The 15,678-nt window shown below is 40.3% G+C and overlaps 1 protein-coding gene across 2 annotated transcripts in view; it reads left to right on the forward strand.

The window, feature by feature from the left end:
- The first annotated feature begins 2,872 nt into the window (after nt 1-2,872).
- Nucleotides 2,873-15,678, forward strand: part of GRID1 (glutamate ionotropic receptor delta type subunit 1) — a 661,414-nt gene continuing 648,608 nt past the window's right edge. For both annotated transcript variants that reach the window (XM_075610565.1, XM_075610566.1), the window contains exons 1-2: nt 2,873-3,194; nt 5,904-6,059. In XM_075610565.1, coding sequence (XP_075466680.1) covers nt 3,116-3,194; nt 5,904-6,059 — 235 coding nt within the window. In that variant the 5' untranslated portion in view covers nt 2,873-3,115. The remainder of the gene's footprint in view (nt 3,195-5,903; nt 6,060-15,678) is intronic.

Below are 15,678 nucleotides of genomic sequence, written 5' to 3' on the forward strand. Positions count from 1 at the left end.
GGAAGTCCTATAATGTATTTAGGCTGCTGTTATCTAAGCAGAAGAAATTTGTCACATTAGATGTCGATTGACAGTGGGTGGTCACCCTTTTGTGCTGTTAGTGCCCTTTAACAAATGATGTGCATGAAAAGGACCATCAATGCTAAAATGAGATGTTTTTGTTTGTAGACAGGGAATCATGATGGAGGCAGTTATCCTAAATGTGGTCCCCAATCAAGTGTTGTATTGAGGCAACTTCAATGCTTTTAAATGAATACAATAGAGAAAAAAATATTTCTTAAAATATATATATTTTTTCTAATATAAAGTTCCCTTTTATATGTTTTACCTTTCTTGTTATTCGCAGAGCAATGGGTCCCAGCTGAAATGCAATTTTTGATTGTTCTCTTTCTGTCAATGTGAATGAATGAAAATGAGACCCCTACATTCAGACAAAGGATTTATTCACTCCACATATTAGTATCTGACAGGATTAAACAATTTAAGAGTATGTGTGTTACACAGAGGGATACAACAGCAACATAACAGAAATTACGCATTATTTTATTACAATGACGTTTAAAATTAATTAAAGACACATATTAACCATTGCAATGAATTATACACCTAACATTTTATATACAGCAGTTACATCATTAAAATAAGCCCAAATGTGTGTATATTTTTTACCTTCACAACATAATGATTTCAGTTGTATCCAGATGTTTGATGTTGCATTACATAAAGAAGTAATGTATGTTACATGCACATCGTGTCCTTGCAAACTTTATCACCTGATAAGCCTGCAGTGCATTACATCCCCTCAGGCACTGGACAGGCTTAACCCTTCGTTGCCACAAGGGACAGCAATGCACTGCAGCTCAACACGTTTCAAGCCCGTCTGTCAGTGAAGGGGTTAGATAATTGGGGGAGGCATTGTCTCTACACCCCATAATCAATATGAATCATTATTAATCATCAAGCATGTATGGATCCCATAAACTTTATTTGGGTAAGAGAACACACAATGTGCCTTTATAAAGGATCCTCAACATCAGGTATTTCTATTGAATGAAATATTAACTAGATTCTGTAGGCTTTCTTCATTGATTACTGGGGCGTTACATGTATGAAACCAAAGGATGCAAATGAAAGTGGTAGGTAAATGGTTTATTTTAAAGAGGTAGAATTTTTTTCGGTTCCCATGTGCCTTTCCCAAGCACAAACTGCCTGTTGTCATTTTACTAATGAGGGGTATCATAGCTGGATGTTGATTATGAAGCATTAATTACTGTCTTTGCTGTTGATGCTGTGAGACAGCATTAGAGTCACACGTATCCTTGCAATTACTTGAGCTGATTGGCAGCTTGTATTGAAATGGGCAGAACCAGTAATCCAGTTCATAACATTTAGCAAATATTTAAAAATTGATGAATATAAACAAAAATACCACCGATCTTTCTAGAGATAAAGATACACCAATGTTTTTACATCTCAGAAAACGGATCCACCCTCTCTTCCATCCTGCATTCCTGCATCATTCATTTAATCTGTGAAAAAAGACCAAAGATTCCACGACTTCAGCCACTATCTTGAACACTCCCTAGTTTTGTGGCATGCGTTTTTAATTGAGCTTCAATGAGCTAGGATTCCAAGAGATGGAGCAGATTTAAACGCCTCTCACGTTTGAATGGCTCTGCAATCACTGAGGCGTTTGTTCTAATGAAAGAATTAGTTTTCTGAGCAACAACATGCTCATGTTAAAGTATAAATTAGATTTCAATGCAGATTTGCAGTTGTGACATTTACTATAGCAGCTCCAGCTGAATATGCATCACTTTGCCATTTAGAGACACGAGTATAAAGATCACCCAGATAATTATATATATGCACAAACATGGGAAAGATAGTTCTCCAAAAGTCTGTCGGCTGCAACATCCAGAATTCCGAACAAGAGCTCTGATCTCCTTGATGATGATGAAACCTCTGCATCGCAACCCTACTCAAATCCGGTTGTCCTTTTCCCAACTGTCAGTCCATGTAATTCAAGCAGGGATTTAACCCCTTACCTTTTCCTCCTGCTCCCTGCTCCATAGTCCAATAGATATTTTCTATTGTAGGAAGCAAGATACATACAGTTTGGCATGGGACAATTTCCAGAACACAAACGTTTGGAGCAGTACTTTCCTTTGGAACGATATAATTCCGCCAGTTGGGGTAATCCAAATGTATGTAGACCATCAAATTGTTGACTTGTTCTGCAAGAAACTTGAGTCTCCTTCACCAGGCTGCTTTAACCTCCTCTGAGCTCTGGTCACTCACAACCAGGACTTGAAGTGCAAACCCCAAGACTGAGTCTTCTAGGTTTTCTCGATTTATTTGATTCTGGTAGAGTTTTACAGAACATCACTAGGTTTCTTTCATGCACATTGGTTAAGATCACTGCTGTGTGTTTTGACAAACAAGTCACCACATCAAATCCATGCAGACACTGGGGACTGCGAGTTTGTACTGTCCATCCCTCCCTCTCCTTCCATTAAATTGCTCCATACTCATTTCTACCCTTTCTTTTAGTATTATCTCTATATCCACTCACTGCTTCCTTTGGACCCTCTCCCTGATTCACCACCCTAACCTATCAGCTACCCACCCCCAGTCTCACATGAGCTTCCCATCTCTTTCTAGTCTATAAGTATAGTTAGTGGTTCCCCTGGAGCTTGGAGCCACCTCTTCCCCTTTTCTTCCTTATTGTAAGAGGTTCTTGTGAAACTGAACTCCACTGTTCCCCATCTGCGCTCATCTCTCCATCTCTCAGTGTTTTCACCAAGACTATATTGAGTGGTGAGTCTCTGCAATCACGTGGTAAGAGAGAAGGAGAGGGGAGGGGGGTTTGCTCCGCAGTTTTCTGTTTGTTGGGTCTCAGACACACATAGTGCTGGAGAGAGCTGGAAGTCTATGCCTATCCCTGTCTAAGCAACAACTATATATATATATATTACAAAAAAATCAGGATATACCTTGCATTTCCCGTCTTATTTTTCTACACATTTTGCCTTTTTGTGGAGAGCATTTTCATCTTTTATTCCTTCTGTACCACCAACAAATCCGAGCTGATGTGCTGTGTGCAAGGCTGGAAATGGAAGTGTTGATGCTCTGTCTTTTCCCCTGGATATTTCAGTGCGTTTCTGTGCGGGCGGACTCCATCATCCACATTGGTAAGAAAGGGATAATGTGGAATAATAATGATCACCAGGAGATTAAAAAAAAATGGGGAGTTTAGGGGATGTGTCTCCTTAAAATCACTAAAGGGCTGCAATAAAACCCCTGCTAAGATATACAGTACTGCAACCATTTGTGTAATGGAAAGTTATACGAGAAATAGCTCATTATGTTCCTGATGGCACATGCATGTACCCTAGCAAGAATACATGTCAATGTTTGCCTACTAATTTAATGGGGTTTGCTTTGCTTACTGGTTTAATGGGTTGTGCTTGTGATGTGGCTGTAAACTTGTTTGCTTGCATGGGAGAATGAAACTTACACAATAGCACCCCGGATAGAGTTGGATAGCAGTAGGATTTTTTTTTTTAAAGTAGGGATTAGGTTTGGTGGGAAGGGGCCAGGAGGAATTCAATGCACAGTTGCTATTGAAAACAAGATCTGATTTAAAATACTCACGGTAGGAGATAGCAGTCACTGTAGGAGAAAAAAACACAAGCACTGCTGTAAACCTGGAGAGACTGAAATGACAAAGGCAGCATGCAGAATTGGAAGCTGAAATAGGCACATTGAAGCAGTGCTAACTTTTCTGCATCTGCATGGCGTGCTGGAGGTGCATGAAAGGGCTGAGATATTGGAAGCAGAAATACACACTGCTCTGCCTTGTATTAATTGCTGAAAGGAATGATACACTGTGTGACAAGGGCTATATAGTTCGAGTATATTGTTGTTGCTTCCCATGTATAGAATGAGGGATGTTCAAGGGACAGTGATTGAAACAGCATCTTAATAGGAAAGATAAAACGCCAAGCAGATTTATATCTGGCCAAAGATGGATATAGCCAGCGACAAGATCTGCTGAGATACAAAGCAGCTTAGCCTAGCCTTAGACGATTGAGAGAGTGAAGGTAACAAGGTAATACTGATACAAGATAAAGCAGATGGCATACAGTACCTAAGTACCTAATCTGGGGACCTAAACAGGGAGAGATAAGGACATGTGTTGTGTTTATGGAAATGGCTAAAAGGAGCTGTGTGTGTGTGTGTGTGTGTGTGTGTGTGTGTGTGTGTGTGTGTGTGTGTGTGTGTGTGTGTGTGTGTGTGTGTGTGTGTGTGTGTGTGTGTGTGTGTGTGTGTGAGATATGTGGTTGTGATGGCGAATGTGAGAGGGTTGGTGGTTGGGACACTTCACTAGACATTCCCTATCTTTAAAACACAAATAGGTTTAGCGAGCCAGCCAAAGCAGACAGCATTGCGGATCTATTAAATAAGACTGGGGCAACTTTGGCCGCTCTGCTTGAAAAGCAGGATACAGTAGCTCAGATAAAACGCGATGTAGTTAAGGTAATAAGGTCCCCCCCAGTATTATACCTCCATTTATTGCAGTGTTTTTTTTTTCTTAATTGTAACACTGTGCAAACCCAGGATGTTCACATATATTTAGAAGAAAAGAGTAGGCACAAATCACCCTTGCTCAGGGATGCCCAGATAAATAGCACTGCAACTTTGCCAACAAGATGTCTCTTTTTGATCTTCTCTCCACTGTCCCCCTAGTCTTGTAGCAGTAATATTATGACCACATACTGGAAGTGTTCTTTAAGCAGAAATGTGTGATCCTCCCCAGGTAACATTTGCTATATCCATATGAAATTATGATGACATTGACCACTGGGCTTCAGGTTTTCAGAGACAGGCTACACACGTACTGTGTGTACTATGTGTCTCCATAGGGAAGCTGCCCATTGGATATTGGGAGCTGTAAAATCAGGACTAGCTAAGCCTGTGTCTGGATATCTGAAGCCAGGTGGTCATTAAAACCAACCACCCAGTCAATTTCCTTCTGTCTATTCCTGTCTCTCCTCCATCCTGTATGAGTTACTGATGTAGAGTGAATAAGCAATCTTATATCGATGGCAGATATGAGACCACACTTCAATACAATGTCTGTCCCTAAGGAGAGATCAGGAAACGTTTAATAAAGTGAAATGGTCTGCATAGTGTATTTTATAAAACTGATATTAGTTGTTTCCTTTGTTAATTGCACGAACAAGAAACCAAATACATCTGAGTACAGTATTTACATACAGTATAAACGCAGATGTATTCCATGGTGTTTTCAGACTGATTATCCTGTGCTATCACACATGGTAATCATAACATGGAGATGTATCATTATAATTTTTTTTTTTTACAAATAATTTCAAATGAATAAGATGAGATAATTCTGATTATATAGTCAAACAGATCATGACTTTGCTCCTCTAATTCCCAGTGCAGTTTACTGCAGAGCAACCCATTCAGCAATGGGATTAGATCTATACAAATAGGACTGAATCAACGTGTCCATGGAATTTAGGGTCATTTGCAATGTACAGATAGTTTGAAGAAACGACTAAAAGTAATACTCATAGCCTAGGAATTGCATGCGATGTAATGACCAGTTCTCAAAGTAGAAAGCACGTGATGTGACTTATTATTTATTAGTTGATTGTAATGCAGCTGTCCCTGGTAGAATAGTGCAGAAAGGTCATGAATTGCCCATGACAGTGCAAAGCTGTAGCAGGACCAGAACTGTAGAAGAAAACATGGCATCACCTAGCTAAGATTATGGAGGCCATCCACCCACTAGGGAGGGCTTCCCCAGGCTGCACATATGTTTTTTTTTGCTGTTATATACTGGGACATTGATGGTCTCTTTACAACAGGTGCAATATTTGAAGACAATGCAGCCAAGGACGATGAAGTTTTTCAGCTGGCTGTATCAGATTTGAGTCTCAATGACGACATATTACAAAGCGAAAAAATCACATATTCCATCAAGTCCATAGAAGCCAACAACCCTTTCCAAGCAGTTCAGGAAGGTAAGCACATCCATTCTTACCAGTGACCCCCTTAGGGATTGGCTCTGAAATGACTAGTGGATTGCAGGTGACGTACTGTATTGTGACACAGATAATCCCAGAAATAGGATCATTTCGCTCTACTACGCCCTGACCCCTAAAAGTGTCATTTTAGGGGCAAAAGCTAGTGTTTTTTTCACTAATAATCTTTCAAGTGTATTTTATGCACATTGAATAAAAAAAAATCTATATTTAATGTCTTGAAATGGTGCTTGACATAACCAGCCAGTTACTAAGGTGAAAAACTTTAGGTCGAAAAATAAAGATTATTATTTAATTATATATTTTCGAAGGATAAGCTGAAAACCGATGTAAAATGCAGACAGGCACCATCTTTGGCTCGTCGGTATTCTCCACAGTGTTATAATCAAAACATCTCATCTTTAGAACACAGTCTTTAATTGCTTTTTATGTCTGTTTACTGGGTGACCTAATTTGGGTTCATATATAAAGTATCCTTTCATGTGGATCTGATCAGTACAATTGATGGGGGTCTACACAGCTGCAAAACCAAGCTGAAAGGAGCAGAACATACAAGTAAGGAAGGAGCATGGAGTAGGACTTACACAGCATGCATTGTAAGATACTATTTCCCCTTCCCTTGGATGAGCTCCTGTGCGTCAAACTTGTGTTCAGCCGAAGGTGGGCGCTGTGCTACAAGGAGAGACAGTTCCACGTGAAAAATGATGATCCTGCATTTGCTACCCACTGCTTAGATTGATTGCTCTGCTTCTGTGCCACTCATCTGTCAGTTTTTTATTGTCACTCAAAAGGGTTAAACTGTTTTGACAACCGTGGCCCCGTGCTTTCTGTTTTGTGTGGCTGTGGCACGTTTAGTGCAGTATATGCAATCATGAATTACCGAGGCAATAAAATTGATGATCTTTTTGTGCCTAGTTATTGGAAACTTGTGCATTGAGGAAATAGAAAATGATAAATCACGGAAAGATCCCTCATTGTTTCAAAGTGTGGAGAAGAAAAGGCAGGGAGTGCTTGCTAAGCCGTTTTTGCTCAAAAGGTAGTGTGGAGTGGTTCAAGGTCACTTCTTAAAATGCTGCATTTAGTGCAGCACTGCCAAATAGACGGGTTCCTGGACTGTACAAGCATTAACCCCTTCCGTGATGGATGTGCTGAGGGATTGAATACCAGCAGTAAAAATAAAGTGAATGTATCAATGTATAATACATGTGTAAACTATTAGATTGTAAGCTCTTTGGCACAGTCTAACTGAGTCTCTTAAAGTCTATGGGCAAAGTCACATTCAATGTCAATGCTACACCAGAAAAAAAACATTTGTCATTTTGTGTAAACTACTAAAGGATAGAAAGAACCAATTAGCATCCATTGGTAGTACTAACTCCCAGAGAACTGCAGGGGCTTGCAATGTAACTCCAGTACTGAAAGAATTGAATGAATTCAGACAATTTGGGAGTTAACCCTTTGAGTGGCAGTGGGGTTAGCAGAGTGGGGTTGCTGAGTGAGAGTGAGGTTGCTGAGTGGTAGTGGGGTTAGCAGAGTGGGGTTGCAGAGTGGCAGTTGGGTTGCTGAGTGGCATTGGGGTTGCAGAGTCGCAGTGGTGTTAGCAGAGTGGGATTTCTGAGTGCAGTGCGGTTAGCAGAGTAGGATTGATGAGTAGCAGAGTGGGGTTGCTGAGTGGCAGTGGGGTTAGCAGAGTGGGTTGCTGAGTGGCAGTGGGGTTAGCAGAGTGGCAGTGGGTTTGCAGAGTGACAGTGGTGCCAGCAGGGTGAGGTTGCTGAGTGGCAGTGGGGTTAGCAGAGTGGCAGTGGGGTTAGCAGAGTGGTGTTTCTGAGTGGTAGTGGGGTTAGCAGAGTGGCAGTGGGGTTAGCAGAGTGGCAGTGCGGTTAGCAGAGTGGTGTTTCTGAGTGGCAGTGGGGTTAGCAGAGTGGGGTTTCTGAGTGGTAGTGGGGTTAGCAGAGTGGGGTTGCAGAGTGGCAGTGGGGTTAGCAGAGTGGGGTTGCAAAGTGGCAGTGGGTTAGCAGAGTGGGGTTGCTGAGTGGTAATGCATTAAAGGCTGTACATTTCATAATTTATACTTTCTATTAGTAGGAATATATATAACACACACACACACACACACACACACACACACACACACACACACACACACACACACACACACACACACACACACGTTATATAGGATGAAAATAAATGATGTCATGATTCCCCCTAAACGCAGCCCTGATCTTCTTTTCTACAGATCCGAATCAAGAGCTTGTTTCAACCCATCCATGCAGTAATAACGGGAGGGCTTACATCTCTATACTGAAACAGCAATAACATTGTGGCCCATATTTACTAAGTGGTGCTATTCCATAAGACACATTCTAGTTCTGGAAGACCGTTTGTGGTCCATTCTGTTAGATATGGACCAACATATTTGTTTCTCATGCATCTAGATGACTGTAGTCGTGTCCCAGGGTTTGGCAGATTGATCATTATGCGGTTAGGCCTAAAGCAAGCTGGGCAGATCATTTCAGAGTTTGGAAATTGCTCTCAATTTATAGATGACTACTGTCTGAATTGCACGATCTCAATCTTATTGAGCCCCACGGGAAGAGATAATGTAGGAGGTTGATTGTGTGATGTAAAAGGGTGGTGGCACTATTGAAAACTATCAAGTCAACTATCTGTAATCCGGGTGAATGTAGTGGAATTGGAATGAAACCTTGTCAAAGAGGCAGAGATGGTTGTAAGCATAAACTAACTCACAAATAACTTTGCAGTCCAAGATGTGTGAATAATTATATGAATGCGATTAGTATTTATTGCGTGTTTTTTTTAATATCCTTCTTTGCTGCGCATTCATTTAACATGCCTGTAACTTACCCTCTGATTCTGGCTCCTCTGGCAGTGAAGGATTTAATGCAGGGTCCATGTTTGGGACGGTGGGGCTGCATGCTCCCACAGGACCTAGTTTGTTATGGACCGGAGAAAGATGTGCACCTCACGTCTCGGCTAAACAGCCCCCATGCAGACCAGCGCCACCTAGGGTTTGAAGCGTATTGTTGGCAAAGGGGCTATTTACTAAAGTCAGGGACGGGGCAGACGTGGTAACCCTGTCAGTGCAGGAAGGGCACAGAAGTGATATTATCTTCCTAAAAGTACTTCAGTAGTTCAAAAAGCCATTGTCCATGGGCTCTCCTACCCCGGAGGGATTAACACTAGTGCTACCTGTCTGAATGTTACCAAGTGGCTTCAGTCCTTACAATAGGGGTGACCAACTCCAGTCTTCAAGGGCCACCAACAGGTCAGGGTTTAAGGATATCCCTGCTTCAGCACAGGTGGCTCAGTCAGAATGAGCCACTGATTGAGCCACCTGTACTGAAGCAGGAATATCCTTAAAACCTGACCTGTTGGTGGCCCTTGAGGACTGGAGCTGGTCACCGCTGCCATAGAATAAATAGGGTATCCCATGAGTATGTTGGTGGCCTTCCCAATCGTTTCATTTTCTTACGCTGGAGAGGCCTTAATTCAATATTGTGAAACTGCTTTCCAGTGCTGGAAATAAATGGGACCAAAATCTTCTCCAGCATGGGGAAGCAGCCTAACTGCATCATAAATAAGGACACAAGTTTCTATCTTGGCAGTGTTGTTGGCAACATTAAAATAAATATTAATAGCTGCAGTGTTGGGAGGAGTTGGGATGCTTAAATTGTGTCACAAGACTAATGAAGATGAAGGGAATTTCGTCCTTGAATGACATCCTGCGATATCATGGATAATTATCACCAGGTAGAACTTCCACACTATCCTCTCTTTGACCTTTTATATTAAAAAGACATTTTAGTGTCTGCAATAGCTCAAACACTTCCATAATCTCACACCAGATTTTCAATTCTTTAGCTTTCAGTAATGGGTGGAAGTGTCACGCACAGAGGTCCTGAGCCGGATCCTGTACAGTATAACACTGTATAATCTGGCTGATCACAAGGGCAGACAGTGTATTTAATGTTCCAAAAGATCTGTAAGATAAGCAAAAGAAAAGGAAAAACATCTTAAACTCAAAAATATTAAGTTGTAAGATTTGACATTTCTGTAATTAGAAAAGTGCACATTGTTTGCTGAAGGTTGCTATTCAGACAAAATGTGCCTCTTTTTTATAGCCACGAAAAATGTCACCAAAAACATCATACTTCCCAAAAATAAATACACCTAGCATTAAAATTCAATTATTTCAATGTGCAAAGTCACGTGGCGCTTAATACACTGACATATGATGCAATGTTCGCTAAAGTCTGGAAAAAAGTGGCAAACTTCTGTCGAAATGCAAACGTTTGGCGAAATTCTGAGCGATGTGAACTTTCGTGAAAAGATAAAATGCCAAAGGAATTCGCAAAAAATGGTGAAAATATATTGGCGTTTATTTCCGTGAGAAGTTTCATGTATTTAGCTGGTCAGAAAACGGTATAACATAACGGTGCATACATTCAGTTAATTATCTTTTGTTGTGTCTATGTATGAAACATTTTTTTCTAACAAACAATATTGATATAAAATATTCATGTAAGGTTTATTAAAATGGTTCATGCTGCTTCTTGCTGATCAAAGCCAAATCATTCTTTAATCTGTTGGGTATTGAGCCAATAAACAGCTACTGAAGCAGAGGTAGCCAACTCCAGTCCTCAAGAGCTACCAACAAGTCAGGTATTCAGGATATCCCTGCTTCAGCACAGGTGGCTCAGTCAAATATGTATTGTTTATTTCATAGTATTTGTTGCTATACTTTTGAGGTTCAAATCAGAAAAGCTCTGGATAGTTTGACATTACAGGGGAGATTTTATTTTTTGAGAGACCACAAATCTTTCCCTTAAAGCTAAAACCCAAATGTATTGTGCCAGGAGTAGTTATTCCAGTCCTGGGTTCCGAGGCCCCTGGCTTCCGCAGTTTGTTATCTGCCTGTATATACAGTCCAGCAGTCAGTCTAAACAAAACTCAACATCCACAAGCCCCCTCCTTCAAGGGCACTCTTCTCTCTTAAACATCGGTGAGAATAAGTATGCAGTAGGCCGGCATTTCTATAATGGGTAAGTAAGAGAAAAGCTTAATCTATCCAAGCCAATAAATGGTTTGCTAATTCCTGATTCCTTTTCTGACTGCGTGCCCACGCAGTGATCTAACGTTGGCACTGATATTCACAGAAACATGATAAAATAAATTAGCTAAAAATAAATCCTTAGGCTCAGTAAATGCATGAGTAACTTGAAACCCCACCCCCCATATTAATAATACTTGATCCTGTCCACACACCTCATACACCCTTTTGCAGTTTGCTCTTCTATGCTAAATATGCTTTTTTTGACCATTGGATACATACAGTACAAATCTGGGCATACGTGCTGTCACGGGAGACTAGTACTTTTACACCGAAACTACCGGGATCACTAGCATCAGACAGGACAAAGTTGTTGAATAAAATTGGGTTTATTCTGGTATGCCAGCAGACAAAACAAAGATGTACAACACAAGATACAATACCAACTGGGGGCCTGGGGAATAGACTCTAGCCTTGTTGGGTGCAGGGGCCAGCTTCAAGAAGGCTTACCCTGTCTACGTCTCGTCCAGGATCTCAGAGTGCTGATCCCACAGCAGCCCCTCTGAGATATCTCTCCAGCTGGTCACTGTAAAGATCCAAACTCCTTTACAGAATATCTCTCTGTCTCTCAGATAGTCCTCTGAGGGAGTCTCCACACTCATTCCCAGATTGTCTCTCTCAGATAGTCCTCTGAGGGAATCTCCACACTCCTTCCCAGAGTGTCTCTCTGTCTCTGTTAGCCTCTCTTGCTCTCAGATGGTCTCTGAAGGTAGATCTGATTCTCTGATCAGCAGCACACCTTATCTAGCTCCCTGTGACTATTCATTGCATTGGAGAGGGCTTATGGACAATCAGAGCATGGATTAGGTTGGTGCCACAACAGCCAGGGGGCATGCTAAGAACCCATCCCCATCCTTGATTAAATCAGAGTCCCCTTTAAACAAATGTACACATAATCCAATTAACACTTTACAGGGCTGACTCCCAAATCACATCACAGAAAAATGTTGGTTCACTAAACTGTGGATTGCATTTTCAGGGAATAACAAATACAGACTTTGAAATACTTTCTTACAGACATGGAAATACATTTACACATTCCCTGTTCTTCCCCAGATATTTAAAGTACATTTGGCCAAAATAAGCCTTACAAAGATGGCCAAGATACATAGATTTAGGGGTAGCTAGCTGGGCTTCATCCCTGTTTTGTGATGCCAGCTAGCCCTACCGTCACACGTGCAAATGAGCAAATACATTTGGTTTGCGAATGCTGGTGTAGTTTAAGGTCCTAGTAGCTGTATTGGTCTTGGAGAAGAGAAGATTTGTTGTAGGTGATCACGAGTTATTCAGAAATGAAATTACAGATGTAGTGAGCTTTATTTTACTTACTGATAACACAGAATATCGTGTTACAATGCAGAGTAACACAGAGTTTCTACAGGATTCAATGGCAGTGATAACGCAGAATATCATATCTCACCATAACACAGCAGCGGGAGCAATAATCCTAGTACATTTGTACAGTGTACAGAGTCTTTACATCCTCATAGGGCAGGGATGGAAAATCCCCCCCCTCCATGGTGCCCACCCCAGCTCATTGGTCTCCTCTCAAAGTGTACCAAATATTTCTGCAAATCAGTTTAAACTCAAAATGTTCAAGTTTTTTTTTAAACCTTTAAACAGCAAAACACGTATTTTAAGGACATTTGCACGATTAGCGAGTTTTGCAAAAATAATGACTTTTTATAATCACCAAAAAAAATTCCTAAACTCAAGGGTGACATTTTATTCCTAAGATTATTGGTGGTTTGTTTTGTCAACGTCTGCTTTTTCACGACTTATAAGACAGCCCAGAACTCCCCAGTTTATCAATTCTGTACAAATATTTCACCGTCTCTACTAATGACTACATTCAATTCGTGCCTTTTTAAATACTCTTTTCTCTAACAGTAATAATCTCAACCGTTTGACAATCATTACAAAAATGCATTGAAATAGTAAAATGATGGGTTTTCAGATGTCGCTGTAGATGTTTTCACCGTTGGCTATAAAAAACAGTTTGTAGCCAGCTGTGTACGAGGTTACGCCAGCAGCCTAGAGATCACCAGTAACTGTACATTTTCTTACTAGTAAGCTGTTGTTAAAAGCTGCTGCCCAGTGGGGTGAATGCGCTTAATAATGTACCTGCTCGTGGCTTGTGAGCTGAAACCGAGAGTTATGTAGAACTGCCACTGAGAAAGCAACAGCATGATTGGAATTTGTGTGTCAGGCTAATCTATGATTAAGATTATCTTGTGAAATCCACGTTCCTGCCCTAAAGAATAAAACCCCTTCCACTTCACAATTATACGGCGTTCTTTCTTAAAAGCAGCCAACATAAAAAAAGATCTTGTGTTTACTTTATTAGGAATAAAAAACACCCTCTAATCTTTATCCATGTAGACGAGAAATACTTAGGCAGCCTGAAACCAGTTAGAATATATAATTAGGGAAGTATATCAAAGTTTATACTTAACTACAGTATAAAACAAAGGCCCTGCCCTCTTGTTGACTGCATTCACATAGAAGCCACAATTATGACATTTTTACAGGTTCACTTTGATCACTTATATTGATACATACTATAGAAAAATAAATGCACAGTTTATCCAATGCATGCTGGATAAGAAAGGAAGGGTTGATTGCAGCTGTGTGTGTTGTAACTTCTTATATTTTGCTTCTGAAAATAAAAGTGCTATAACTATTTCAGAACTAAAGTTTAGGCTATTTATGTGCGGATTAAAAATTCCTCTTTGAAAACAGAAGTTGCTAACAGCTTGCTTTAATCCTGTTACTTAACACAAACTAGCCACAGATTTGGGTATAGACAGATAAACATATTGGTGGGAGCTAGCACAGTATCCAGAGACTGGCATATTATCTCTAGCAGGTTAATCACAAAGCAGTGGGCGCCTAGGAGAATAGTTACCATAACCACGGAATGCCTGAGTTGTAATAAGAAGTCCCACTGCAAAGGACAGGCCTCTTTCTATTTAAGTATCTGGTTTTTTTTTCTTGTACAAAATAAATAAATATATAAATATATAATCTATTGTTTAGCAGACAAGATACATGGCATGTGTGCCCCAGGTTACATTACAAAGAGACACATTATAGAAGAAACAGTCATCAATTCGATTTACCGACAGGACTGAAATTAAAACGCATAGTCTTAAAGTTTCTCAGGGATCTGTGAGATTTGAGATGATCAAGTTAACGTTTCCAGAAGTGCTTGTGCTGGTGTAAAAGCAATGAGTGACCTAGCAGCTTTAGGGAAACAGAAGTTGCAGATGTGTTTGTGTGTTATTCTGACAATTACTGTTCTTAACCATTGCTGGAAAACTTCGGAAACTAGAAAACTGGACATTGTCCCATATTTACTTAGTGATGCTATGCCATGGATACTTTACAGCCCCGGAAGACACCTAACAGTCCGTTCAAGTAAATGGGCTGGAAGGTGTCTAATGGCATAGCACCATTTAGTAAAAATGGGCCATTATGTTGTTAAGCAAGGGGCAAGCATCCAAATTCAGTGTTTGTATCCTGTGTATCATGATGAGGGGGTTTAATAATTGCATCAGAAGGTCTAATACTTTTTACATATTTAAAAACCAGCACTGTTTCGTAATGAACAGCAAGATAACTTTAATTTACGGAAATCTTTGTGTAAAATGTATATATATATTTTTTTATGAAGTTGAGTAACACATCTAAAAATGTTGCTCTGCTTCTAATGAATATTTAATTGTATTTGGTTTTACTGGCCACAGGAAAAAACAAACATATTCTTTCCCCCATCACCAAGACTTAACTCCCTAAAATTTTTATTGCAATTGATATTCTCTAATATATGGTGGCACAACACTTTTAAATCACTTCCTGTTTATATGGTGTTGGGTCTTTAGATTTATGAATGTGTCAATGACATGCAGACCTACCAGACTGTGGCTTTGCCGACCAGATTTCTTTCTTTACTTTATCTCCAGAAGGTGTAATGGAACAGATAGTGTGTTTGGATCAATGAAAGGGTGTGAATTGTAGGAATCGTCTACCCATAACTGGTAATTTTCTAACTTTCAGCTGGGAGAATTAGACCAAGAACATTACTTCCACATAGCTCCTGCAGTGAATAGGCTCTCCTTTGTAAAGCATGATCTCAAAGAAAACATTTTGCATCGCAATAGGCAGAAACCAAAGGCAAATTGAAAAGGAATATGCAAAACGAGGATCATATTCTTGCAAACTTCATTGCTTAAAGAGAATCCCCAGTGACTAGACTACAGAGAGAAAATGAAACACATAAACTTCCATTTTCTCTTTATTGTTTAGTGTTGAACGGGTGCCATTGGCACAACAATCATCTAACTCGGGGAATGGGCAACTCCAGGCCTCAAGGGCCACCAACAGTTTGGGTTTTTAGGATATCCCTGCTTCAGCACAGGTGACTTCTTGGTGGTCCTTTGAGGACTGGAGTTGCTCACCCCT

The sequence above is a fragment of the Ascaphus truei genome, chromosome 8, assembly GCF_040206685.1.
Source record: "Ascaphus truei isolate aAscTru1 chromosome 8, aAscTru1.hap1, whole genome shotgun sequence".
NCBI lineage: Eukaryota > Metazoa > Chordata > Amphibia > Anura > Ascaphidae > Ascaphus > Ascaphus truei.